The following is a 27302-nucleotide window of genomic DNA, read 5'->3' as shown; positions in this document are numbered from 1 at the left end:
GATCAGTGCCATATTGTCTGAAACAACAAGTTTTTTGGGTTTTTTCCTTTGGGATTGCTTTGGTACCATTAACAAGATGATAGTCGGTCAGAAATATGTGCCGTAGGTTACTCCAATACTTTTCATGTACCTTCTTAGCGTGCAATTTTTGATCATTTAACTTGTCTAGACACTTTGCTATTGCAGAATTACTTTATACTGTTAGTAAGACTTGTAGCGTAATACTAAAAGGAGAAGTTGACTTTCTGAGTAATGACATGAGGAATGTAATTACAGAGCAGGTGGTGAAGTTGTAGAGAGTAAGTTGGAAAAATAAGTGTTGAAAAGGACTGCTATTTTCTGAACGTGGTTGTGCGGACAAGTGGACGGGAAGAGATGACGGGTTCACCCTAATTGCGGTAATACTCTTGGGACATCTGCGGGTCACCTGAAAAGCGAGTCGTATCAAGTAGTTCAGGGTGCTCCAAGGAAACAGGAAGGATCTGGTGTGGCCGAAGACGGTAGGTTAGTGACTGGGGCGATATGGAAGCATGAGCAGCCCTGAGGTGGCGGGGTACAGGCACAACGCGCGTGGCAGCACGGCTTTCCTTCTTAGCCAAATCCGGTATCTCCGAACCTTTCCACGGACGGGATCCCAGTCTCAGACTCGGATCTAAATATCTGAGTGGAGAAGCACAGAGAATATCTGCTGACAGTGACATGCGAAGAGTGTATCAGCCAGTCTGAACAGACTTTTTTTTGTGTGTTTAACAGATAGAAAACAGCCCACACGAATTTGCACTTTATATTATCCACGCGTCCGGAGGTAAGCCTGACACCGCCGCGTGACTGCTTCATCTTAATGATCCTCCGTGCGTCTGCGTGGCCTGCTTAAGTTGGAGCGACAGGATTCATCATGGGCGGCTGTCCTGGGCTGGGCAGCGTGGGCGCGGCGTGGCGTTTCGGCCTTTCTGGAAGCCCTTGGCCACGTGCGGTCCTCTGGAGGAGAGGAAAACCTGCGTAACTGTGTTCTGGGGGCTTTCCGCGTGCTGCCAGTATGGCTGGTGCAGCTAAGCAGGCCTTGGTTTTTTCTCGATGAAAGGCGGTGTTTAAGATGTTGTTCTGCTCTAGCTTTTGTTCCACCGCTGCAGCCGTGGAAGCCAGGCTCCCGCTGGTGCTGTTCTGGGAGGCTTTAATTGATGGTGTTGGATGGTAGTCCTGGATCGCTTAAAAGTAGCCATTTGTCAGTGGAACATATTTACTTCCACAACAGTTTATTTCTTCAGGAAAAAGGAAATTTGATCTTTATTAAAAGGAACACCTGAAGGAATGGGGGAAAGAACTGATGGGCATGTGCCTTAAATGTCAAAATAGGAAATTGAAACCATGTTTGAAAATTGTGGAACAGATTTTGTTTTAGGGAGTCATGGTCAAGCTGATGGGATTGGTCTCTTAGACGCTTACTCGGCTACCTAAGTTGCAACGCCTTGGTGTGGCATCTACCGATTTCTCTCAAAATGCATAGTATATGTTAGGTGCCACATCCTCCTGCGAATGTGTTAGACATGTTGGGTATCGAATAATTGCACGCCAGTCAAATACAGGATCTTTGTAAAGAAAAGTTCTTTGTAAAAGGACTGTTGTATGTTCTGTGCCTCACGACATTTCTTGTAAATCCCAGAAAAGAAGCAGCTGAGGAGCGGAGATGTTCCCTTACTGCACAGACTCTTGCAGGGGCCCTCGGAGAAGGTTGCCAAATTCTTTCTCATGGACAGGGACGTGGAAGAGATTAGCAGTGATGTATGTATACTGTCATTTCTAATAGTTCACAGGATTTTCCCAATTAGCATAGTTACTAATGGGCATTTGTTGTCATCTGTCTGTTAGGTTGCTCAGTACATTCAATTTCATCTTCCCTTTCTGGAGTCGATTCTGCACAGAATAAATGAAGAAGAAGAACAGGAGATTCAACAGACAATTGCGAGGTGAGTAGGAGTAAAAGGAGTGGAGTCACTGTGAGTCCGGGAGAATGTGGACAATTATGGGTTGGCTCAAGAGGTGAACGTGTTCATGTAGCAGAGTGCAGGTAGAGCACTGTGCTGTGACTACTGAAGTGAGACGTGGCGGGATTTAGAATCCTTTGTCTACTCTCCAAACCCAGATGAGCTGTCGCTGTTAAATATTCCATAATCGATAGTGACTGCATACACATGGCGGGATCTTTCCAGAAAATTCGGACCCTCAGGGTCACTTCTGTTGACTTTGTCGTCTAAGCCTTAGACTGGTTCCTCAGCTGCTTCCTGCTGCTTTGTCTTTCCTTGGAACTATAAATGCAGTACGTACTGTGGTACGATTTAGGTAGCATAGCCTTTTAGGTAGATTAGTGCCAAATTCTTCGTGTCCCTTCAGAACTTTACTGCCAATAAACGGCGTGAGTTCCTCTGACAGTTCAGATGGGCAACAGGTACAAGACAGAAATGCACTGGTATTTCTGAACGATTATGAGAGTCCCGAGGTCCAAAGTAAGAAGAGCCTATACCAGCTGTGGATCCATTACCAAACGATGCACTGATAATCACTTTGCATTGAAGAGGCCAGGAAACATAAAGAAAAAAATGAATCGCAATTGCCACTTTCTATCAGAAAAGCTTTCCTTAAAGAAATTTTCAGCCATTCAACTAGCACATTAGAATCGGGGTTGAAGTTTTGCAGGATTGTGTTAATTAAATGCATGCTATCTCTCTCTCTATCCCCATCTCAGGTACCTGAAAGAGAAGAGTATGATACGCCAGCACCTTCAGAGCCGAACTGTTAGGAAAACAGAGACTACCGTTTGATGTGAACGGCCCGTTGCAAATAGCCCACGCGCCGCCTTTGCCGAAGCAAAGCCAGTACGCTTGCTTGAATGTGCCATGGCTGAAGAGCACTTAAAGCACGGGCGCGTTCCAAGTGCTGAAGTTTCTCTTGACAGTTACGCAACCGAAACTGAACCCCCTCCTCTACAGCTCCGGAATATGAGTTGGGAACCACCTAACAAGATGGACTAGATTACCCCACAAGGCAGAGGTTGAATCTAGCTTGAAACGGAAGATGGGGGGGAATTTCTTGAAGAGCACAAGGCTTTAAACACTACTGATGTACAAACCATTATCGAAAGTCAAGGATATCAGAAAAATATTGCAATAACCAATGTATTAATTGTACGGAAAATAGGAAAAATAAGTATATTGTTTCCCTTCTATTACAGAAATGTTGAATTACATTACGAGGAAGCTTTTCAGTACCGATAAATGTCAAAAGTTAATGTATTTATCCAAGATTGCAGTTAGGCTTCTCTATTATCTTAAAAAAAAAAAAAAAAGCAGCAAAAACCAACAACAAACCAACCAAACAAAAAAACCCACCCCACCCTACCTGTGCAAGAGAGACCTGAAATGCCACTGGTTTCAGACTGGTAGATGCCTAACGTGCTTAAGCTTTGAGCTACAGTTAGAAAAATCTAAATGGAAACCCTCCCCCTTCATAGCTACTCCGCTCTTAAACGTGAGAGGGCATTTCTCTCTGAAACACCTCTTGAACTGCAAAGTCAGACTGCTTACTGAATTGTGTTGCATCTGCTCGAGGGGGTCCTGGGATGCACCTCAGCGTTTTGGGGTGGTGGTGAAACAAACGACACGGTGGTCCTTCCTGCGTTGTGTATCTGAAGGTGGGAAGGCGAGGCGGGGGGGGAGAGGCAGGATGTCGCTGCTGTGCCGGGCTGGGTCGGCAGTCTGCCCGCAGATGCGCTTGGGTACAGTCTGGCCGCAGCGTACAGCAGCAGCTCTCTGGTCCCGTCTGCTTGAGTCTTGCTGAATATTAAAGCTCCACTTGTAGAGGTGTAAATAAAGTCAAATTGTGCACAATGACCTGCCCTCCTCTGCTAGCTTGGCTTTTTCACGTGGCGTCTGTTTTGCCTTAGCTGCCTTGGGCTTATGCAGGTAAACACTGTGAGAGGGAGGAAATGGATGTGCAGAAAATGATGCCTAGAAATCATGTGGAATAAAGCAACTCTGAAAGCCTTTATGCTGCCTGAGGTGATGGTACTTGGATGGTAATGTAAAAATGAAAAGTCTGTGTGATAACTGAAGCTCTTGGGGTTGGGGCAAGGGGTTTGTTTTGATGTATGGTCTATTATAATCCTGCCCCGAACAATAATTATGGGGAAGGGAGCACAAAGGGGAGAAATAAGAACAATAATTTGGCAGTTAAGATGCATGGTATGAACTAAGAGCTGCTGTAGAGGTGCAAAGCAACAGAAGGATGCACCCGAGTGTTGCTGAAACCTCCCTGGGGACTCATTTGCTCCCTGTTAGCCAAGCTTTAGGAGCCAGGGAGCTCACCCGAAAACATCCCGGTTCTGCTTGCAAGGTAAGGTTGCATGTCAGTGGAATCTCAAGTGGAGTCGAGCTCCCAGCCAGGCCCAACCAGGAGACCCAAGGCTCTTGGCTGGGATTTCTGGCTTTGTTCTGCCCAAACGGCTCTGAGGAGCAACTGAAAGCCATTTGCCAAGGGATGCTCGGAGCTGCAAGGGACGAGCAGGGAAAGAGGCGAGGCTGCGCGCAGGGGGAAAGGGCGAGTGCTGCAGCCACCTCTGCCAGCACTGCGGCACCCCTTCCGCCTTCCACCCAGGAGAAGTATTTCAGTAGTTCTTAGGCTATTCCTGTTATGTATTCTGTTCCATCAATGTTAGAGTAGTTGTACGAAGGTGCAGTCTGAAAACAGGGGAATAGGAAATATTCGTAATTCCCCGCTCTGAGACCAAAAGCAGTATCGATGTCCAGACAGTGCGGAACCGAGAAAGCGTTCCCAATCAGCTTCTCCCATGCTCTGTGTGGGTACGTACACACCTCCTAAATGCAGCCGTTCTTACCGCCACCGGATGTTAAATACCTGAGCCCTTTTTATTTCACTTCTCCTGCTGAATTGGGACGGAAAGATGCTGGAAGATAACTGTGGAAGATGGCACAGCTTGGCTGGAGCCTGCTGGGTATTAAGGGCCAGCGAAACAACGCTGCCGCTTCGCTGTGGGGGTAGTTCTGTGCGAACGCGGGGCTGGTCGAAATGAATCGTTTCTGACAAATACAGCTGAGCAGGGGAAGAAATTATTGCAAAGCTTTATTGTATATTTGAGGTAACACAGCGAGGAAAAGCAGGGGTGACAGAGGAAATGGGGGTCGCTTTTGAATTCAGAGCCTAAGCCCTTGTTCACTATGAAGACAGCAATTAGAGTACATGGCCTACCTGAATTTGTGCTACCATGCTACTTTGTGAGAAACATCCAAAGTCAGCACTGGATTGTTTTTTTAAAAAAAAAAAAGCTGAAACCCCAAACCACACCCCAAATTCCAGAAGACTGATCTTCATCAGAACATAAAATCTTGAGGAAAACACAGTGCTGTGAGGAGCTCAAGATGGCCATCTGGCTGTTGTTTTGGTACTGCAACCATCCCTGGTACCTGGGCAGAGAGCGTTCGATATCTGGGTCTCTCAGCTCCCCCCGTTTCCCTGCGAGTTGATCCCGGTGCTTTGCTCCCCTTACCGGGCGCTGATGGGGGGATACGAAGATTTCCAAGTTCCTGCAGCCTTTCTTATTAAACCAGGCAACCCCAATCCATTTCAGCTTTCCTTTTCGGCTTTCCTGGATCCTTGTTACCCTTGTTCTCTTTTCAGCGAAACGTTTTCCGGAGGTGAGGTACCCAACATCTGCCCTAACGCTCCAGCCAAGTCCTCACCAGAGGTGAGGGAAAGGAAACCGTGACACGTGTGTTACCTGGCTCGTTCTCTTGGTTGATCTGCTGCTCTGCCTATGCCCAGGGTACGCAAGCCCAAAGTCAGACTTTAATTAGCAGCAAACCACGGGTGACTCTTCGTCAGCTTATGATTTGTTCTAACTGCGGTGTTATCCGCACAGCTCCCTAAGGAGTAGTTTTGCTGGACTGAAAGCGGTGCAGCTGCTTCCTCATTCCAATGTCGTACCTTAAACTGGGTCTCACAGAACATAGCTGGTTTCTTCTAGGCTGTTTCTTTAATTTGTCGAGATGATTTTGACATTTAAAATGTTGCTAAGGGATTTGCAACGGTGTGTCTCCATCTTGCTGTCAGCCGCTAATCTAATGAATGGGTTTTCTTCTCATTACCTATATCCTAATGAAAATATTGCCTAGCAGTAAATACAGGAGGGATTCCCATGGGACCCGGTTTAGTCAGCCTCTTCAATCTGGCTCTGAAACCTCCTTTCTGACGGTGATACTTTAGGCTGGGTTTGCATTTTATAAGACCTTTGTATGGGCAAGGTTTCTTTACCTTACAGGTGTTTTGAAATGTTCCTAGGATAACTACTGCTAGGGACCTCCACCGAAAGAATCCGATACCGGGGTGTCTCTTCCTTCGAGCCGAAGGTTTCCAGGACAAATACCTCTTCCTTTTAGTAGTGTTTTTGTCATATGATTTTTAACATGTTGTCTAATTTCTTGTAATATGAAAAGAAAGTAAAACCCCAAAAGCTGTTCTTGTGTCGAACCACCTGGAGCGTGGATTTGGTGCTTGCTCTAAACATTCCTCCGCTGACCAGGAGCTTCAGCAGTTCGCGTTCTGTCCTTTCCATGACGTTTTGCTCATTTTTCTTCTTTCTCACCCTCTTTGGGATGCCCAAGATAATGTTTTTCTGTGCTTAAAGGCAACTTCACAACTCCCCTAAAGCAGCCCGTATTAGTGCGTGCGTGTGTTGTATTTCAAGGACAGTGCTATAAAAATGCAAAAATGATTATTTGGTGATTGAAGAACAATTTAGAAGTGGTTACACGCAGATTTTCTTAATTTGATCTAATTTGCATTTATGTTTTGTAAGCTTAAGATTTAAAATGCCTTTCTTTTGGTGGCTGTGGCTATTTGGTACCAGTAAAATAATATTCCATAACGAAAGATGGTAGCCACACCTAAACCCTGAATTTCCATCCATTTAACTTACTCTTCCACTGGATTTCTTTAAGGTCATGCATCCTCTCGCTGGACTTAAACTGGCTTAAATTACCTGTTTTGGTTTAAATTTTACATATCCTTGATCATTTTGAATCAAAGCGAGAAGAGCCAGAGGCGAAGTTTGCGTCCGGGTTTCTCCCCGCCTGACTAAAATGGATAAACACGTTTAGTTTTCAGATGAGCCGAGCTCTGCGAGCAGACCAGGTTCAGGGTTCCTCAGCTCAGCGGGTTCTACGTGGAAATGCGACGTTTTATTCGGAGGCGCCTCTGTTACCTTGTTCCCAGCGGCGGATGGGACGGTGGCAGAACCGTAGCTGGTGTAAACCGTCACGACTTCATTTGATTTGCGGGTGAAGAGCCACAAGGTAGTTTTCTCCCCTATGCCAAATCATACCTTCCTGTTTATACTTGACGGACGTTTAGAGAAGAGATGCTCACCGTTAAGTTTGTGTCAGTTCCTGTCATTCAGCAAGTGTCTGCCAATATGCTCTGCCCGCTCTTTATGCTGACAACATTTTTTCACTTCTTTTGATAAGTTCCGGACCCTGAAAAAAAAGCAAAATATCTATGAGCAGCAGAGTCAGGAAGATGCTGTACTGTGACCCGGTTAAATGGGTATGGAGCAGCGGGTGACGTTTTATAATCTTTGCAAGTTGCGTGTAAACTCCGTGTATGCAGAGTGTATATACAAATACCACTACATTTAATATACGTTTTGCTTTTGCTGTTCAGCTCCGATTGCCTTAGAAGATTTGGTCTTTGTGAGAAAAATGCTGAAATACAGTTCTGTTAGGAAGAGTTAGCAGAACGCTGCTTTGCAGATAGGCTGTTTGGTGTGTTCAGAGGTGGAAATTTCCTGTTCATAGAAGAGAGAATTTTCTGTATTTTATCATTTAAAGCAAAGCAAGGCAAAGACGTCGGAAAAGAGAGAGCAAGGCTCGAGGGTCGTGGATGGTTTGTTAAAGTTGAGTTAAGGAATATCGAGGAGAGAGACACGAGAAGAGGCAAAAGCAGATTTACTGGAGGGAAAAGAGAAGCCGCAGGAGCTCTGCGGTGTGACGTTCAGTGAGCTCAGAATGACATAGGAAAGACAAGAGGGAAACAGAGGTAGGGAGAATAAACGGGAAAAACGCTTTGACTTAAAATCTGAATATATCCTTCCTCTCCTTCCTGCTGCAGAGGAACTTTTCAAGAGAAATTCCGTTAAGAACTGTTAGCCGGGGAAAGGCCGTTGCCCGTAGCCTTCACCAGCACAGGGACTCCCCGGGAGCAAGAGATGGAGCTGAGCTCTGTATCTCTCGGTGGCTGCGCAGAAACACAAGACTAATTCGAGCAGCTGTGGTCACGCAGCTGGCACGCGTATCTGCTTGTGCAGGCAATAGAGTCTGCCTTTGGAAATGTAACCGCATTTCTGGCCAGCCAGGCTTTGCTTTAGCTGCTTAATGGAGAAACGTTCCCGTTTTGATTCAGAACGTACGGGTGAAGGCAGAACCGGTACCTCTTTGGCGAAACACGCCTCACGGTCGTCGTCTTTGCAGCACCGTTCCCTCATGGCAGCGAAGGCGGCCGTGACGGAGGTCAGCTGCTCCTGTGTGATCTGGGGCTTGTATTTGATGAGGTTGATCAGCATTCTGCAAGACAAGCAAAGCAAGCCCTGTGAGGCTGGGAGGCGAGCGCAGAGCTTACGAAGCATTTCTCAAACGCTGTTCCTGCAAAGTCCCCCTTCTGTGGCTGCCCGCTTCCTTTCTAGACCTTTGTCACTTTTATTCACCACCCAGATCCGTATTTGCAGCAGGGAGCAAGCGTGCACCCCGTTCCCCCGTGAAATGAACTCCCACGGCTCCGTTTTGGAGTTGCTCCACCGTGACTCTGCACGAACGAGCCGTGCAGGTGGTTTACGTGCTGTGCACCGCTCCAGAGGCCAGGCCAGGACCCGGTGGGTTCAGCACAGCACAAGCGATGGCCACAGAGGTTTTCTTTTCTTGCAGTGACTGGGGGGGTGTGTCTAGCCCGGGAGCTTTCTCTGGCCAAGGCAACCGAACACCGGAGCTTCTCAGAGACTGGGGGAGTGCACGGGACAAGGGAAAGCACAGGGGCTGTCCCGTTCTGGGAAAGGAGCCCTGGTGAAGCCACAGAGGTCACGCAGCACTTTGGGCAGCAGCTCCCTCGTTCTCCTGGCAGGAGGGCTCGTGCTAGGCAGGGACGGTGGGGGGCACGTCCGTCAGACCCAGCTGCGGCACCTCTTGCTACCGCCTCGGAAAATGACTTTCTTCTCATCTCGGGCAAGTCGATAAAGGTCGAACCAGACAGCAGAAGAAACCGGGTCTGGTGTGAGAGGCGAGAAACGGAGCTTGGAAGAGGGGTTGAGGGGCGTAAGGCTGCTTTGCCAGCGGCGTATTGCAGAACGAGGCGGGCAGACAGAGAGGACAGGTAAAGGCGAGCGTTGCCAGGGTGGGAATAAGAAACACGGGGCGAGGCAGTAAAGCAGGACGTGTCTTACTCCTGCTTCTTGTGCTGCAACGTTTCCTCCTCGGTCGTACACAAGTCCTCACGGAAAGTGAAGAGATCCGGAGTCAACGACAAGGGCACGTAATGCTCATCCACTTCTAGTTTCCCCAGGCACGGCCTCCTGAGAGCGTAGGAGGAGCTGCAGCAGTGGCAGACCCCGGGGTTTATGGGATCCGTCAGGTGTCTTCTGCATATCTCGCCCAGCACGAGATCCAGCTGTACCGGGACAAGTGAAAAAACAGTTTTACATTGTTTTTGCCTTTTCAAAAATCCCTGAAATGCATGCTGCTCTTAGTACAGTTATAAAAAATAACTGAGAATTTAAATTAAACCTTGTTTGTAATATAGATAACGGTTTATATTTCTATTGAACGCTGACTTTTGTCAGCACAAAAATGGCTGGGATTTTTCAGAATAAATATATACGTGCAATTTTAGGGGCCGTCCTTTGCTCACAGAAATGATGCGATTTCTTCATAAAGCCATGCCTGCGTTTGATTTGTTCTCATCAGCAGGGTTTCCGCTGGGCTGTTTGCACACGCGATGCTGTACCCGGGGGTGGCTGCAGGGCGGGCTGAAGCTTTTTAACTGCTTTTCCTTGCGGGCCTGGAGCAACCTCCCGGACAGAGCTGTACAGACCCGCTCCTGTTCAGAGAGCGCTGCCGGCACATCGGCGGGCTGAACGCGGACGAGAGAGCTCGAGCTTCAGAGGGAACGGGGTTGGGCTGCCTGCGCTGCCTGTGACTGCCTAGTGCTAACCTGACCACTTCCTGATCCTCCTCGAGTTTAATTCGAGCTTTAACGTCAACGATGCCGAGTTACGCTCGCTTCGGCATGGAAGTACGTCTTCGGGCCGGCTCAACAGCTCCGTGAAGATTGTTCTCATTTACCTTGACTCCAAGCTCTCGGACCCTGCCGGCAGCGGCAGTTGTGGCAGAGTTTCAAGAACAACTGGGACCAAGATACGGAAGAAAAATACTCACGTTTTCCTCGGCACAAGGCAGGAGCTTGTCCTGGCTTAACTGGCAGCATTTGGAGCCGATGGCAGTCATTTGCTTGGTGAATTTTATCAGCTCTGCAGATGTCAGCTGAGGCATCTTCTTGGTGAAGCTCATGAGAAGCCTGAAATGATAATGTATTTGATATCGGTGGTTTTGTTCCACCGGGCAGCAGTGAGCGAGGCACTGCCTTCGCACGCCTGAACCTGCAGCCGGACCCCACGGAACACGAGGGCAGGACCGAGCTCGGGGGGGTTACGGACTCGTGTGGGCAGGCGTAAGCGTGCTCCGGTTGTTTGAGCTCTCTCCTTTTCCTGAGCAGCCTCTTATCACGTTAAACAAATAAAATTCATGACAGTAGTGCCAGTTACGTGTTGGTGGGCCCTCTTACCAGGTGGTACCTACGCTCGTCCCGTGTTAGGCATTTCCCTGGGAGCGTAGGGAGGTTGCCTAAGAGCAAAACTGAACTCGAGTGACTTCTTGGCAGATGAGATGAGGGCAGTAGATAAGCTTAAAAAAGTTCACCTGTTTTTTCTTTTTAAAAATCTGGGCTTATTAACCATCATGGCCAGGAAAACCTTAACAACTGATACCGCCGGCAGAAGCGGCCCACCAGGTTTGTTGGAAACCTCCAGTTCCCAAGGTCTTTTAAAGATCGAATGTGCGCAGGAGTGCGAAAAGCCCAACGCGTCGCCCCAGAGGAGGCTAGCTGAAGCCTGACTTGAAGAATACAAGCGGTTTCGAGGCTTTGTTGCGACCGCCAACATGCTTTAAGGTAGGCACGTGCTTATTAACGTCGCAAATCAGGGCCAGAGTTCCTCCAGGAGGCTTGTGCCTGCATCTTGCTTTTCAGCATAGTACGTATGGTTCAGCTGGCCCGCCTGCGCTCTGTCTGCCCTAGTTAGATTTTTGTTACGGCCGTTAACGTTTACATCTGCTGCAGGGGCTGGAGAGAGCAAAGTCTTTTGCAAAAGACACGGCGACTGCCTTTTGTTGGCCAAATTTATTGCTCTTAAGTTACAGCTCGCAGCCCAGAAATGCAGCTACAAAACAAAAACATCACAGGAAACACAGGAGACTGATCAAGTTGTCACTTCACAGATTCATGACTTGGGTTAAGGAGAGAACTCATGAGAGGCCAGAACATTGGCTTGGGAAAGAAAAAAAAATAAAAAATCCTAGAAGCCGTTAATATATTGGCTCCAATCTTTTAGCCTAGCTGGTTTGACACGCGTGGCTTTACCCCAGCCCGAGTTGTGCCCAGCTGGTCGAGGAGTGAGGTAAGCATATAAGAAAGTTATACTCGTTTTGGAAGTAGTAATCTCCTTTCTTCTTGTAAATGTCACAGCTTGTCTTCATCACACTTTCAGTCTCATAAATGTGTTTCTTCAGTTCTTCCTCCTGAAAAAAAAAGAAATTAATGGGAGGAGTCATTGTATCGGGGGGATGCAGAACGCCCTATCGCTTCATGGCAAGGCCTGGATACCTATAGCTCCCTCTCACCTGGTACCCACCACCTGTGTTTAATTCCATTACAACGCCCTCGTCTGTCTGAAACCTCTATAACCTGCCTGGAGTGATCCACATCCACCTTCGGTCACCTGGAAATGGTTTTGTGTCACCGATGGAAGGCTAGGCTCAGGGACACGGGGCGGCTCCTCGCTTCGGCTATTTGCAACGCCGATGCCTTTATCCGAGGCAATAACCCCAGGGGCCAGGGGCAGCCGGCACTGCTGGGGAGCCTGGCCGGGAGCAGGGCGCATGGAAACGTCGGCTCCGTCCCTTTCCCCGGCATCCCTGGCTATCCCTGTTGAATTGCTTCGCAAGTGACAATTGCAAAAGCTCTCTTGATGCTTTTTCCATCTGGGAATCGATTGGGCCTGGTAATATTTGCTCGCTCGGAGCAGGGACATCCGCGGTTTGGCCGGAACCCGTCGCGTGTTGTGTGGCACCCACCCCTCTGCTGCAGCAGTCGTCTGGAGCACCGGGTTTGCAGCACTCTGCCAGTAGGTCCTCGTAGCCTTTTCCAATTCTTAACAGCATTTGAGCGGAGAATTCAGGGTGTCTCCTGGAATACTCGTAGAGAAACCTGCAATACGAGGAGTATCAGGAATTAGAGATAAGCCACAACAACTGCCCGCAACAGGCCGGGGGGCAGTAAGGACAGCGGGGGTGCTTTGGGGATGGTGTTGTCTGATGTCCGGCGGAACACGGAGGATTTCAAAGCATCTCAGCCCGGGACTGAACCTGAACGCAACGCGGCTGACAGAGCACAGCGCTGCCTGAGCGAGTCCCGTCCATCCCACAGTCCCAGCCCAGCGTCGGCTCGAGTCAAGCACGGTCGTGGCTTGTGGGGCTTGGGGTTTTGCTCTTTTTTTAATGCTGTCTAAATGATAATGAAGGAATCTCCAGTAACAGACCCGTTTCTCAGCAGACGCTGACAAGATGAGCTCTACTGACGCAGTCACCCCGCACACCAGCCGTGCCCAATCCATTAGCTGCGCTTTTCCCCAGTGGAAGTGATGTACGTGACTGGAAGTGAATTCTCTGCCTTGGGACTCGATGCCGTTTCTGTTGCAGCCTGTGACGTTCTTGCCCAAGGTTATTACGGGTACGATCAGGGCTTCGTGGCACTGAGGAACACAGCAGGAACAGAAACGGACCGATCCTGTTTGAATGCAGACACCAGTCTGGCTTAACCGAGCAGGTTTGAATTCCCGCCGAAGAGCGGACCAAAGCTGTGTTTCGGGCCTGAGACGGGAACCGGTAGCACCTAAATTTCACACGTGTCTCTTCAGTTTTGTCGCCGACACAACAGTCGTGCCCTGTTCTGCGTTCGTTCCCGTGCCACGCTTTCCAGGGTCGAGCAGAGTTTTCCTGAGACCCGCTTGCACGGTGCCCCATGCCCGTACGCTCACGGGGCAGACGGGTCTGAGCTGGGGTCTGAGCGGGGCTTCAGCGGCCAGCGCGGCACCTTTCGCCCCCAATATCGAAACAGCACCATCGAGGAGTAGCGTAAGACCCGCGTTACCTGGCTACGTGTGTGTCCTTCTCCTGGGCAAAGCGGTCACATATTCCTTTGTCTTCTATAAACTCTCTGACGTGGGGCGACAGGTCTGCAGGTTTGTCGTCGGTTTCTGCATTAATTATGCATTCGCTTCTTTGTAACAGAGGCTTTTCACAGCACTTCTTAATTTTACTTGATATGATGTCGTGGTTGGTGCAGACATAGTGTAGAATCTCTTCCTGTAAAGCAAGAAAGGGAAGGAAGGGCATTTTACCAGGTTTTGGTGGTTGGTTTGTTGTTGGTTTGGGGATTTTTGGGTTTGGGTTTTTTTTTCTTCTCGGTGTTTTTATCTCCATTTTACAGACAGAGAAGGTGACTCCCCCAGAGCAGAGGTGCCTGGCCCAGGCTGTGCATCTGGCAGAACGAGGAAGACGGCTGCCGTCCCGTCGGTCTGTGCGCCGCAGCCCCTTGCTTGCCGTTTGATCGGCGCTACCGGGTGAGCACCGCACCCGGAGGTCCACGGTGTGGCCGGACACCAGAGGCAGGCGGTGAGATCGATGGGCTTGGGACGCTAGAAGAAGGCAGAGGACGGGGGACGGGCAGATGCTGTGCTTTGCCAAAAGGCGCGCTGAAAATGCACGGCACAGCCAGGAGCTGCAACCACATCTGCTGAAGCAGCGTGAGGTCATTTTAGTCACGAAGCGATCGTTCTGCCCGTCTCGATGACTTCACGCCAGGAAAAGGCAACTGGGAAAATCAACCAGGTTTTTACAGTGAAGAGTCAAACTCCAGGTTTGGACAGCAATCGGCAAAGCACGGGAGGAAAAAACCCCCAAGCAAACAAACAAACTGAAAACAGCAGCAACAACAAAAGGCATTGAAATTCTGCAAACACAGAGAGATGAAATGAGTCTTACCCTGTCGTGCATACACTGCAGCATGTCTCCACGGCAGCAGTCCTTGTGCATGTTAGCAACATCCGTCACAAGTTTGTTAACGGTAACAAAATCAGCTTTAGGGAATTTTTGACTTATCTGAGCAAGTTTCCTACAACAAAGAAAAACAGTTATTGTTTATATTCACGGTGTGAGACTGTGATAGCTATCATTTGGGGGGGGGGGGGCGGCATCCAAGCTGCTCCGGAATGGCCTCTCCCTGCTCCCACTGCAGTTAACAAATAACTGTCCCTTGAAGCCAGTAGCTGAGATTTTCGGAGTTATCTAAGGGTCCTGGGAGGATTTTGGTGTGAGGTGGCGGGACGAAATGTGGCAGGTGAGCAGGAAATTACAGGAGCAGCCTCGCGTCAAAACCGGTTAGGAGCGACGAGTTGTCTTTTGCTCGTCACCGCTCTGACTTTCATCACAGATGCGTTCGCTTCAAACGCTGGGTTTAGATTTTGAAAGCTCACAGCAGTTTGTAAGGAAACACAGCCGCTGTCGTGCATAACTGTGTATTCCTAATCTGCCCTCCTTGTTAGATGCTGCTCGTGCCCTGCCCACCAAAGGGGCACGGCTGGTATTCGGGGTCACTGCACCGTGTGCAGGTGCAGAGCCACCCGTGGCTACATGCGACACCCACGCTTTATTGCAAAATCATAATAAACCTGGGGAAGACTCACAGAGCCTTTAAGGTCCTTTCTCCAAACTTCTTCAGGATTCCGCATGTGTGTTCCTGCCTCAGGCCATCTTCTCTGACCGGCTTCAGCACCTTCGGTGCCTGGTGGAAAGAAGATGCAGACCATTGGGGTGGAAGGAAAGACAACGCTTTACGCTAAAACTCCAGCGGCGACAGTTTTTTTATGTGGACTACCTGTTGTGCTTGCTATTTGGACACCAGCATTTATTAAGAGTTCTGTGAGAAGAAACCAGATCCCTTTTGGATAATAGGTCAGTGTTTTTAGCGCAGGGGAAGAAATCGTCATCTGGGAGCTCCACGGCTGGCTTTAAACCGCGCCGTCACTCGCAGCCCAGCCGTGCTGCGTGAAAGGCACGTTCAGCCGTTCGGCAAGGGCAGGCTCCCCATCCTTATTTTCCACCGTTATAGGCAGTTTGCTCTGAGTTTCTCACACTGGTGACGTGCGGGGCACGTCTGTGCTGCAAGCGCTCGGCCGAGCGGGAGATGGAAGCTGTACTGCTCCGTCGGACCAACGCCCCAAAGTCGGGCATTTTCATTTAGGAGCTCAAGCTACGATTCAAGAGAGCGTTGAAGTCCGGTGTCAGCTGGTCTTTAACAAGGTGAATTCTAATATCAGGTTCCGATGCTGAAAAAGCAATGCCTGACATCTCGGCTCCAGTATTTGCTGAGCTACGGGAAAGTCCCGGGTTGCACCCGAACGACCTAAACGCCTGTGGTGGAATACCTGTCTCCGAAAGCATTCCTCCAGGTCGTGAGTGGGGGCTTCAGCACCTCCGCAGCAGTTCTTCACCATCTCGTCGTACCGGAGAGCGACAGAAAGGATTGTTGGGGCGTAGAGCAAAGGGTGCCTTCTGGAAACCTCATAGATGAAACTAGAACTGAGAGAGAAATGCCTTTCGTTTCGGAGTAAGGCCCCGCACGCAGGGAGCAGCGGTGTTACTGCGGCATCTGCCACGTATTAAAATGATAGCTGCTAAAAGCGACTGCTCTCCCGCCGTAACGACAAGCTGTGCCGGGCGGTGTTTATCTTGGAAAATTCTAACGGGGCGGACGTTTTCCTGGAAATCGAAGTCTCGAATCCTGCCAGTTCTGGCTTAGAGGCAGCAAATCTCCTCCTTGGCTGTTAAGGACTAACGGGAAGCCTTTGGTTTCAGACGAGTTCTTCACATAGACTACAATAACATGGGCCAGATCCTTTGTCGTTTGGACCTGTAGCCAAAGCAGGAGGTGCCAGAACAGGCACTTCGCATAATGACAACTCCAGCTAGATGAATTATGCAAAAAATTCACATTGGGAAGAACAAGGAGTACGAGATTACAGGGAATCTCAGGCTGAGCTTTTTGGTTGATACTGTGTTTGCTGTCTCTGGGCTCAGAACTGTCATATCTAGGCAACGAATCTATGATTTATTTACTTACTATCTTCTTAATGGCTGTTGCTGCCGCGAATGATTTTTGCAGGTGGTTTCAGCATCTAGCCTTTCAGAAGGAGAAACGAACCCGCTCGATGAATTTTTAAGGGAGAGGAAGCAGTCATTTCTTTCGGGATCCTTTTTAGCACAGCAGTCGGCAGACCCGGGAAGATTTTCCTCCTGGCATATTGTATCAAGGAAAATCCTATCCTGTGAAAAGTTAGAAGTTAATTTGTGTGAGGATTCCGTTTTACTCCTGTGAGTAATCGGAGGCCTCTGGGTTTGTTTCAGTGCGTCCAACAAATCAGAAATGCGCCATAACACGGACTCACGTTCACGTTCCACGATTCGCTCTGCCAGCTCCACAAGCGTCTTGCAGCAGGCACCATGAAAAAACCAGCAATGCAAGTTAATAGAGTGGAGCAAATGCCTCTGAAGATCATATTTGCTAGAAATATCTAATTTGGCCTCTGAATTTTGTTGCCCCAGCCATGAAAGCATAACTTTCTGAACAGCTCTTAGCAAGATACAGGTCGAGGATCCTGTGCTATTGGCGGGGGCGGGGGGATCTATAAAGCATCACTTGAGCTGCTTTATAGGTGGGAGGCTGGAGAGCGAGTCAGTAAGGCCAAACACACATACAGGAGGAAGCCAGGCTCTCCATCCTGTATTCATGCCTCTTGGAGCAACGCATGCCAGGGCTCTGGAATTACAAGTCACTTTGAAAACGCTCGCCACGTTAGGAGCGTAAACGTGCTTACCAAGGGCTTCAGACAACCCAGGCTGTCGCTGGCAGCAGCAGCACACCTTTTGGCAAGGCCGGTGACCTCTTCAGCCATTTCAACGGCTTTGCCAAGCGTGCCTCCTTGCACATACTGAGCAAACATGATCATGGCACTGTGAGAAGAACACACAGCATTAAACCTGTTCCTGGCTCCCTAAAAAAAAAAAAAAAAAAAAAAACCAAAAAAAAAACCCCCCACCCCAATTCTATAACTTTCACATGTGAGACAGTAAGCGGATCCGCATCGCCCCGGGCTGGCAGGACGGGCATTGGACTCGCCAGGCACGCGCATTTCCAAACCGCACAAGGATGTTCAGCAGCAGCAAATTTGCAAGTAGACGCTTTACCTGGACAACTTACATGGCTTTAAAATTATTCTCCTGCAGCTGAGAAAAGCGTTGCCCAATGCTGGTTTTCCCCTCTGAAACACAAGACAATTGAATAAAAAAATGTTTACTCAATGCTTCAGCAAATACTTTTTTTTTTTTTTTTTTGGTACCAAAGTATTGGAGGAAGATAATTCGGTGCCTGGGGTAGTAGCACGGGGAGCAGGAAGGCATAAGCTTGAACTTCCTATCTGACTTAAGCACGAGGATGTGAAACTATCTAGCTGTTTCTGACCGACAACACCATAGGGCCAATATCATTCCCCTGCCTAGCTCCAGTGTTGCGGGGAGGAACGCGCTAAAACCCGGAGGGCGGTCAGCGGCTTTGGTGATGCACTTCACGTGATTAAATAAGCACCTTACGAAACACCTTTTCGCCCTGCTGCAGCTAGTTAAAGGTGTGCTTGGCCACTCTTTAGCTATGGATGAGGGATTTCCTGCGTGGAAAACACGGGATAAATTGAGGACTGCGTTGGCAGGCAAAGCTCCTCAGAAATTCAGAGCTGCAGCCTTCTGTCTGCGGTGGGAACGGGCCCAGAGGAAATCAAGCATGTCCAATCTCTGTGAAGACCCTGTGCAAACATTTTTCCTTTGCCACTGGGCCTGTATGAATGGGCAAACCTAAATGCGATCGTTTCTTGAGTTGCTGGTTTGTCAGAGAATGTTCTGAGAGATTCGTTTTAGAATAAGGGGCCCGTTCCCACATCAGGATGTTACCGTCTCACCCTCGTGTCGGTAGGGCTGAGATCAAATGAATCACAGAAATAAGCCGGTTTCTCCTCTGAGTAACAGGAGGGTGTCAGCTGAGATGATAACGTCAGATAAATAACACAACCATTGGCTCTGTTTCACACCATTGGGCCATTTAGTGCTTTTGGGAAAGAGGAGAAAAACGTTGACTAATGATAGCAATATGTAATGTGGAAGAAGCGTCTGAACGGCACGCTCTCGGAGGTGTTCAGTTGTCTCACGTTAGGCGCCGAACCTCAGTGAGAAGCACGGTCGCTGTAGGCTCCCTCGGTAGCCGGCGAAGGGAGCGTACGTCCCCTCCGAAGGACCGCGCTGAGCGATGGTGTAAGGCGGCGGCTCGGAACGGCTGCCTGGAGCTAGCATCCCTCTGGGGAACTCTCTGTCTCGCTTCCTCGTGGGCACGGAGGGAGGCTGGAACAGCCACAGGCTTTACTTCAGCAGGTTTTGGGGGCCTAAAATCAGCGGCCCCGCCACATCCCTCTGGATTAAATTGCCCTGCAGGACTCTTCGTCTCAGCAACCACTGGCCGTCCTGCACGCTGCACAGATTCTCAAGCCGTTAAGGAGCAACACCTCTAAGGTGGATCGCAAAACAGTCATACAGACACCGTTTTGTTCTATACCTTTGATGCATACAAAAATAAATACCCACGTAGAACTGGCAGTGGCAAAGCGTGGTACCAAATAACCATGGATGCGAAGCGGCAGCTGTCGGTATTATGCAAAAGAACAGAGTAAAAATACGAGATATATTCTTACCTGTGTCCTGGTAACTTCTAGGCAGGGCTTTGACTACAGTGAGGCTCACCAATAAACTAACGTAAATTATTGTTCTCCAAGTCATACTGTCAGATTTTTGGCAGGGGCCTGGGGTGAGCTCGGTTCATCTGTGAAAGGCAGAAAGAATTAAGAGGAAAGAGTTACTTTTATACTCTCCCGAACGATTTCTGGTTAATCAAAACCCTTTTACTATCATATATCACATTAGCCCTTTTGGAATATTCCCACAATAATTAGACATGCCGTTATTTGCTCAGTACGATGAACCGACCGGCTAGTTGCAAAGAAAGGACCTTGGAGATTCTTTTTTTTTTTCCTGAAATTTAGACAAATAGACATTTTTAACTTATCTCACTTCAAACAAGAAGTTTAAACACTCCTTGGGCTTTTTATTGTGCATACCGATCTCACCTACTTAGACATTTGTTCAAAGGTGATGGCTGCGCAGAAGATGCCTTCGTAAGACATTGTTGACGGGAAAATCCCAAGTTCAGCTGTTAACCTGACATTTTGGCAGCCCTCCTCGCTGTACCTCTTGCTCCCAGCTCCCAAGGCGGCATGGCGAAAAGGCTGAATTTAGCACCCCCTACAATATTTTTGCAGCATTAACAGTTATCGTCAAAACGTCTCCGAATTTTGAAACACAATCAACTCCAAAACTGTAGAATGAAAGAAAAAGTTGCAGTTAATACAGTTCTTTTATTGACTTTTTAAAAAGTATGCCGTAAGCATCAGCACGATGAAAATGACAAATTTTTGGCGAAAGAATGGCTTTCGAGAGCCACAGGTATCAGTAACAAAGAGATAGGTGGGCAAGGATGCTTGTCTTTGGTCTGAAGGAAGAGGCAAAGACAGAGCTTTTTCTTTCTTTAGAGAGAAGATGGCAATTCTCCTTGTTCTGCGCTGCAGAAGATGATGGGGGCTGTTCGTTATCACGTGAGATGGTATCAAAAGGAACAAGGGTTCTGAGTGGGCAGACGCGAGCACGGTCATCAGAGCAGGAGATGTGAGATCTAAGGTGAAAGCCCACCTGCGGCGGGAGACACAAATAAGCTCTGTCACACTGTTGACTAAAAAGCCCCATAGGAAACAGAGAACCCTGCTCCAAAGAACGAGGTCTGGACGTTGCGGACCGTATTTCTACGTATACGATCCTCATTACGTCCGCAGGAGCAGATCAGAGAAAGCTTTTGTCATCCAGCTGTTTCCAAAAATCCGATTCCCTTACGCCCTGGGGAGCCAGCGCTCTGCCATCGCTGCTAGCGGCAGATTCCTCCCTCCAGCCCCGGGCTCGGCAGCATCCCGCGCCGAGGCAGCCGGAGCGGGTCCCCGCGGGGCAACCCGGGCACCGTCGGTGCGTTCCCGCTGCCGCTGCCCAGACGCAGCAGGGAGAGATGCGGAGTGGCCCTCTCGTTTGCAGAGGAACACCTCAACACACCCTCGGTACTATTCAAGTGTGCTATAAACATAAAGGGGGTGGGGGTGTATTATTTGAGGTAGAGCTGCGGTAACAGCCGAGACACGGATGTCGGAGACTTTGTACAGCAGGCTCTTCCCGGGCCCAGGGGAACGCACTTCAGAGGTTACCTATGTGTAATGAGTTGGCCTAATATTTCTGGAAGCTGCGCTTGGCTGCTGCATTTAAAATCCTTTCAATTAAATTTCTGCACTGCCCTTTGCCACGCTCAGCAGGATGGTTAACTGCTTTTCACTTTTTTTCCACTTTCCCCCCCCCCTTTTCACTTTTCTGTGGCAATACTTGCCACTATTCGGGTGGCGATCTGCCTATTTGCAGTGAGTGCTTTCTCCTTTGCAGGAGGGAAGTGGCTGTATAGTATTTAACTGCAAAGAAAGAATGTGGCCAGCACTAGAAATGAGATCAAACGAAGAGCTTAGGTCCTCGTGAAGAGTGCCCATTGTCCTTCAAAGCAGGGACACCACGCTGACCAATTCAGTTTTGCACTACTGAGGACCCAGCTGTTTCCAGAACTACTTAGAAACCGTCCTGCAAGGTGCAGACGGAGCTACGGGCAGGTGATTGCCCTCAGCGTGGAGCTGGAATTCCCATCAGGTGGGGATGCTCAGGTCACCCTTGAAATGCTGGGCAGCTGGGCCCTCAGGGCCCTTTGGAGCTCTTTTGCTCGGGGTATCATGCAGCAGAGAGGTGAGTTAGTTTTTTTACTGGCTATTTTTTTTTTTTTTTGTTGACATTGACCAATGCGAGGGGAAGGTGTCTGTGTCGCAGGCTGGTGTATGTTCCTGACAGCCTGCAGTCTGTGATAATCATCCTCAAACCAGGCGAGCAAAGTGCAAATGTGTGTGCCCAGAGCTCAGCTATGTTGTTTCTGTTCTCACTGAGAGCAGAGTTTGTCACCCCCTCCTTTTGCTTGGGTTGTTTTTTTCAGGATTGTATCAATACTTGAATTATGTTTAGTGAAATTGCAGGACGGTGTGTTCTGGTAAGGTAAGCGATGTGTGTGTAGGATTCACTTACATCCGCTCTTTGTTCTTGGAGGATTCTTGTCAAATCCTGAGCACTGACTCTAAAAGAGGTAATGTTTGTAGGAAGTTCCCCCACCTGGAGGAACCCAGCTTCTGCCCAAGTAGTAGGAAGGTTTGTCTTGAAAAAAATCTGAGCTGCCCTGAGGTGGTGTTTGGAGTTATTTTCCCTAAGAGGCATGTCGAAACTTTGTAAACTGTTTTATAAACAAACCGCCTTTGCTGTCTGTGGTGTTAGATGGCAGTATCGGGGAGGGAAGCTGGCTGGGCTTCAGCCTGTGGTGTGTTTTTGAATGTATCTTGTTTTGGTCCTGATTTCCCTCGCTCGGAGAAGGGACGATACAGCAACCGCTGCAAAACCCGAGTTGGTGATTCCCCCTCCTCCTCGGCCGAGTTTCTCTCTGTTGCAGACCCAAACCACGGCGGGCCTGACGGTTCCTTCGGTCGCGGCGTTCCGCTCTGGCCGCGGGGAGCCGGTGGTGGCGGGGGAGCTCAACCTGGCGCGGCCGGCTCGGCGTCCCGCGTGCGGGGCCGTGCGGTGGTGTCGAGGGCAGGTTTGCAGCGCTTCCCCTCGCCCCCCGCAGCGTCTCCGTGGGCTGCCCTGCCACCTCCTTCGGCGGGGTAGGCCCTGCGAACCTACGCCCCCGGCCCAGTTACAGAAGCGATGGGATCGTATTCCAAAGAAAGCAATGCTAATTAGGAAGAGTGACAGTCCTGGCTTGTGTAAACTGGTTCTGCTGAAGGCAATGTAATTTTCCCCATTTACGTTACCTGAGAATCTAGGCCTAATTTTACCTTGTTGCAGCTTTATTTTTTTTTTTTTGCTGGTCGGCTGAGGCACGGGCTGGCCAGAGGAGAGCTGGAAATAGCAGTGAGAGGTAACGTTCTTTTAATAACCGCAAATATGTTAGAGCACAAAGGACAAACTTCTTGTAGTTTCCCGCGTTCCCGGCAAAGCAAGTCGGCCTTTGCTGTAACCGAGACGTCGTCTGCAGTGTTGTAAGCGTCACAAGATGGAGCCCTAGGGACCTGCTGCCCTAAACCCGAGGCCTCCTGGCTTGGGCCTAGCGCTCCGCTGAGCAGGAGTACTGCTGCTTTGTGGCTCACGAAAGCTTTATCCACGTCTAATTTAGTCTGTCTTGGTGGGACTGAGCCTGCCGCTACCTGTGCTCGGTAAAGGCTCGTCAGCCCTGTCTTATCTCACACGTTTTATTTTGGCTTTTCATGGAAGAAAAACACCAAAGATGACTGTGAGAGAATGAGGGGTTGCTGGCACAGCTCTTCACTGCCTTCGTGTAAATAGTTGTGTCGAAAGACAAAAGTCAATAAATCCTTACGTGTGCACGCAGATGGGTTTATGTGCATGTGTACATATGCATGCGTATAGTAAAAAAATCCTAGTTTTTTAACTCGTTACTCTGTCAAGTTTGTAAAGCTGAGGTGGTGACGGATCGCCCTTGAAAAATCTCTTGTACAGGGACTTTCATTCTGTGGTGTTAAAAACAACCCAGCTGGTGAGGGGGTGGGTGCGTGTGGAAGCGGCCTGTGCTGGCCGTCAGGCATCCAGCGCCGACGGTGAGCGTTGCGGCTGGCCTGTCCGGAGGGAGCGCAGCTTCTGGGTAGCCTCGCTGGTCAGGACATAGACCCCGTCGGGAGGGTGCAGCTTGTGCTTGTTGACCTGCCGAGTGCGTTTGCCCCCCGCTGTGGCGGAGAGGGGGGGCGGGTGGCCGCTGAGCACCCCTACCAGCAGACCCTTCTGCCTCAGGGGAGCGAGGAATAATTCCCTGCTAGGAAGAGCCAGAGCTTGTCACGACTGGATTTAAAAACGAAAGGATTGTTTTGAATGCTAAAAATGCAACAAAGTAAGTCTGGTTTGTTTTTGCAGGTTTGCTTTGTTTAGTTTTCATTGAAAACCCTGACCCCTTTCCTCCTCGCCTTCCAGTAATTGCTTTGTGGTTGAATACGCAGAATTTTCGCTTGAAAGCCAAAACCTTTTCAACTTTTCCATGTTACTCAGTTAGCTGCAGATTCCATAAGACAACTCACTTTGACAGAACATACTTGAGTCTTGCCTGCAAAACAGGTGATTTTTGACATGGTGTTACAGTATTCTCTTGTTGCCCAGCCACGTCTCCCTGCTGATACATTTTTGAAAAGATGTATGTGGCGTAACACAAACCATAATTTGTCTAGCTGAAAGTATCCTGATCAAATTCTTTTAACCTGGGGGAACGAAAAGATTCATGTATGATGTCCAGCTTCTCCTCCTCTTCTTTTTTTTTTTTTTTTTTAAGTCACTCTTAGTTGTTTTGCACAGCCCCTTGCTTTGACAGCACTTGACAGTTTTTCCTGCAGTCCTTGTGTCCGAGCTTGTCAGCGCAGGAGACGGGATAACCTCTTGCGGTGCAGGTGGGAGCGTGCCCGGGCCACGCACGCCTACGTGCTGCCCTGCGCTGGCAACCAGCTCCTTTGTCCTTCGGTTCCTCTTAGTCACTTGGCCGGGAACGAAACAACTTTCCTCGCCGCTCTTCTGGCAGGGCTTCTCTTAGCCCGCTGGTCTCTGCACTTGCAGAGCAGAGGGCACGCTCGCTGCGTGTTTGGTGTCTGAGGCGCGTGGGTGTAAAGTGCTCTGGGTGCTTTGCCTGGTCCCAGGGTTGGGAATCGATTGATAGGTGTGCAGGGAGGACTTGTCTGCGTGGCTGTTTGTAGCGTAGGTCTCTGAGCGTGCCAGCACAGGAGAAAGCTTTGTGTTTCTTTACGGCACGTGTCTGTTGAACAGCTCTGCCTTTTGAGGCAGAAATGGGCATACGGGAGAGTCGGTCCCGAGAGGGGCCCCGAGGAGGGCTGGTGTCAGCAGCCCGGGCTCTCCCCCCCCATACTGGGCACCTTGCAGGGACTGGTGCAGCTCACGGCGTTAGTGGGCTGCCAGTCGTGCTGGTCCTTCGCTGTCACGGCACCTCAGGTCAGGCACTAGCAATCTTGCCTTCAGCTTCTTGGGCTCTTCTGTAAGAGAAACAAGAAGGAGCAAAACCCATTAACAAGTGGACAGATTAAATCATCGTGTACAGGATACATTAATTTGCTTCAGACTCTGTAGCCCTCGTTGCACGACAAGTTCACATAAACAACCTTTCTTGTGTTGTGACTTCTCTTTCCCTTCCTGCCCCTTCTCTTGCCCTTGGTTTTTGCTGTGACGCTGATGGGATGCTGAGAGAGGGATGTCTGCAGGCTGTGAGACGCTGCCTGGGTAGCAGGGTGACAGAGCCATCGATTTTTCTTAAGAGGTTCAGTCAGCGACGGATATGCCCTGAAAGGTCGCCTTATTGCCCTAACAGATGTGATGGTTACTTAGACCTGGTGAAGCATTCCCGGGTGACCTCTTGTTAAGGGGATCACTCCTGGCCTTCTAAACAAAGAGCCAGGTTTCAGCCGTACTGGAGGCTTTTCTCCCAGTGTCAGCGGCAGGAAGCTGTGCCTTTCTCCCAGGCACGTTGTTAAGCTACAAGAGCCTAAGAGGGAAAGGCAACCACCCCACCACTGCTCTCGTGTTGCTCCACGGCACTGTTCCTGCTTCCTCCCTACAGCGGGCGGTCAGCTTCTCTCTTCAGTCTTCGCAAGTACGGGATATCAAGCTTCCATCTAAAATGCTATGTGGTCACCTCTGTGACGTGAGGACCGAGTTGTACCTTGTGAGTTGTACTACTCGGATTTCCACCCTGCCCTACTACTTAAATTCCATTTAATTCCAGGACCGTGTCAAAAGCGAAGTACGCTTCTCCGATACGGTAGAAAAGAAACATTCCAGTCACTCCAGAAGCTATTGCTCGCCTCAGAGGCAGTTTCTTTTATAGCAACTGCTTTTGATAGTAACAAAAAAGAAAAGAGCGAAAACAGATGCTTATTTTGAACTTGGAGGACACCTGTATTCAGGACCTCCAGTTGCAGTGTAGTTAAAGCAGTGGAGTTCCTTCAAGAGAACCTCTTTTGCCTTGGGTGAGGATCACTTCCAGGAGAGGCCCTTCAATTTTGTGTGTTCAGTGCAATGAGTGTCCCTCCGGAGATTCTGGACTGAAGTAGTTATCGCCCTCTAAGAGGGAGGAAAGAAGTAACCATTGCTCCTGGGTGGTTGCTGGGTATGGGGAGGGGGGTCTGCAGCCCAGTATTTAGTGAGGAAGGTTTAAAGGAGTGATGTGTTACCCATTAGTTACCAACACAATGTGCCCTTCGCTGGGAAGCAAAGCCTGTATGCCAGCTAAGTATGAGAGCCTAAGACGAACCTACGATATCTGGCATGGAAGAAGTAAGAAATTCCTCAAGTTAAAATCCTTCCCCCCGACCCACCCTCCCCTTAACTTCCTAAGCAAAAACACTCCTACTTTTATCTGTGTTCCAAATCCCACCGTGGGCTGATTGCAACTGAACTAGACACAACAAAGTACAAAGGGTGACATTTACAACTTGTCCTTGTCTTTATCTGGCACCTGTAGGCGTGATGGTCTAGCCAAGTGAAACACCATTGCTGAATGTCAAAACAACTTATCTTAATGCAACACAATCGCTGTTATCTTAATGCAACGCAACCTTCGGTTGCAGCGACCTGCTTACACAGCACTTCTGAGTAAGGTAGCGAACTCAGTATAGGCGCCCACTGGGAACAAAACAAGGTGCGTAGGCTTTTGAGAAGGCCCCAGTGGATTTCGTGCAGCCGCTTTGTGAAAGGCACTGTGCTCCCAAGATGCTGAGTACTGTACAGCTCGCTCTGGGTCTAGGGGAGTGTTAGGTTTGGGAGTACAAATTCTCCCTTGACTCCTGGAGTCAAGTGTCTGGCATGGCCTTGTCCGGGCTTTCTCTTCTGACGGAGTTGTCCTCTCTTTGGGTCAGTTTTTTACACCGTAGCTCTCCTAAGGTGACTTCAGACTCAGCAATTTAAGTGACTTTGTTCCTGTCAGGAAGAAAAGACAAGTAGAGGCTGAGCAGAAGGCTCTTCCATCGTCACCATTGTTAACTTAAATGGAGAGAAACAAAAAAGATGGCATACGACGCTTAAGTGAACCACCGAGAAGTCACTCGGTAACGCTGGTGAGTCCAAGGTGCAGTTCAGGCTTAAGCACGTTAGTGCTAGGCCTCCAGAATGCCGTCTCTCTCTCTGCCTCTGACCGGGAGCAAGCAAGATGAGCTTTGGCTTCCAGAAGTAGCTAGGTTCATGAATTGGGACTGTAACACACGCCCCCCAGAGAAAAGGACTAAGGGCGTAGAAAGCCCCAGAGATCTCCCTGAATGCAGGGCCGTGGGAGTGTCAGGTTGTAAAAGCCCTCCTTAATGTGTGCTGAAAAGGGACATGTATTTCCTGATCCACCTTGTGGGTGCCTTGTCAAAACCCGCATCTCAACAGAGCGTTGATTCATTACGCGAGTCCCAGCTGTTGAAAACCTTTAGTGCCGGTGATACTAGAGGAGCGCTCGCATCAAGGAAGAGGTCTAGTTCGTAGTCTCAAACTTAAAGTTCTTTGAGCCAAGAGTGTTCCTGCCCTCTCTGCTGTGGTCTGAAA

The 27302-nt window shown here is 49.3% G+C and overlaps 2 protein-coding genes across 17 annotated transcripts in view; one reads left to right on the top strand and one right to left on the bottom strand.

The window, feature by feature from the left end:
• The window catches only part of RASSF6 (Ras association domain family member 6), a 47804-nt gene extending 43765 nt beyond the window's left edge, over window positions 1–4039 (top strand). For all 16 annotated transcript variants that reach the window (XM_054823371.1, XM_054823370.1, XM_054823368.1 and 13 more), the window contains 4 exons: window positions 754–805; window positions 1661–1779; window positions 1867–1964; window positions 2741–4039. In XM_054823371.1, coding sequence (XP_054679346.1) covers window positions 754–805; window positions 1661–1779; window positions 1867–1964; window positions 2741–2816 — 345 coding nt within the window. In that variant the 3' untranslated portion in view covers window positions 2817–4039. The remainder of the gene's footprint in view (window positions 1–753; window positions 806–1660; window positions 1780–1866; window positions 1965–2740) is intronic.
• Window positions 4040–7496: 3457 nt separating this feature from the next.
• LOC129206061 (alpha-fetoprotein-like) lies at window positions 7497–19334 on the bottom strand. The gene is made up of 14 exons (XM_054824689.1): window positions 19235–19334; window positions 17701–17761; window positions 17318–17453; window positions 16564–16766; window positions 15869–16016; window positions 15128–15225; window positions 14427–14556; window positions 13534–13748; window positions 12459–12591; window positions 11806–11903; window positions 10488–10626; window positions 9497–9720; window positions 8495–8627; window positions 7497–7541 (listed from the first exon to the last, which is right to left on the bottom strand). Exons 1-14 carry the CDS (start codon window positions 19317–19319, stop codon window positions 7497–7499), a joined length of 1848 nt encoding a protein of 615 aa, XP_054680664.1. The 5' UTR covers window positions 19320–19334.
• Between the last annotated feature and the right edge of the window lie 7968 nt (window positions 19335–27302).

This window comes from Grus americana, chromosome 4, assembly GCF_028858705.1.
Source record: "Grus americana isolate bGruAme1 chromosome 4, bGruAme1.mat, whole genome shotgun sequence".
Lineage (NCBI taxonomy): Eukaryota > Metazoa > Chordata > Aves > Gruiformes > Gruidae > Grus > Grus americana.
The sequence above is the reverse complement of the archived record's forward strand: the minus strand, read 5'-3'. Positions and strand labels throughout refer to the sequence as shown.

What these genes read in the sequence shown, in the direction of transcription:
- LOC129206061 (XM_054824689.1), bottom strand. Translation starts at nt 19,319, where the DNA reads ATGACTTGGAGAACAATAATTTACGTTAGTTTATTGGTGAGCCTCACT. An exon ending in ACGACTGCTGCAGCAGAGGG is followed by an intron (nt 11,904 to 12,458) that starts GTGGGTGCCACA and finishes TTTTTTTTTCAG; the next exon opens with GAGGAAGAACTGAAGAAACA. An exon ending in GATTACTACTTCCAAAACGA is followed by an intron (nt 10,627 to 11,805) that starts GTATAACTTTCT and finishes TTATCATTTCAG; the next exon opens with GCTTCTCATGAGCTTCACCA.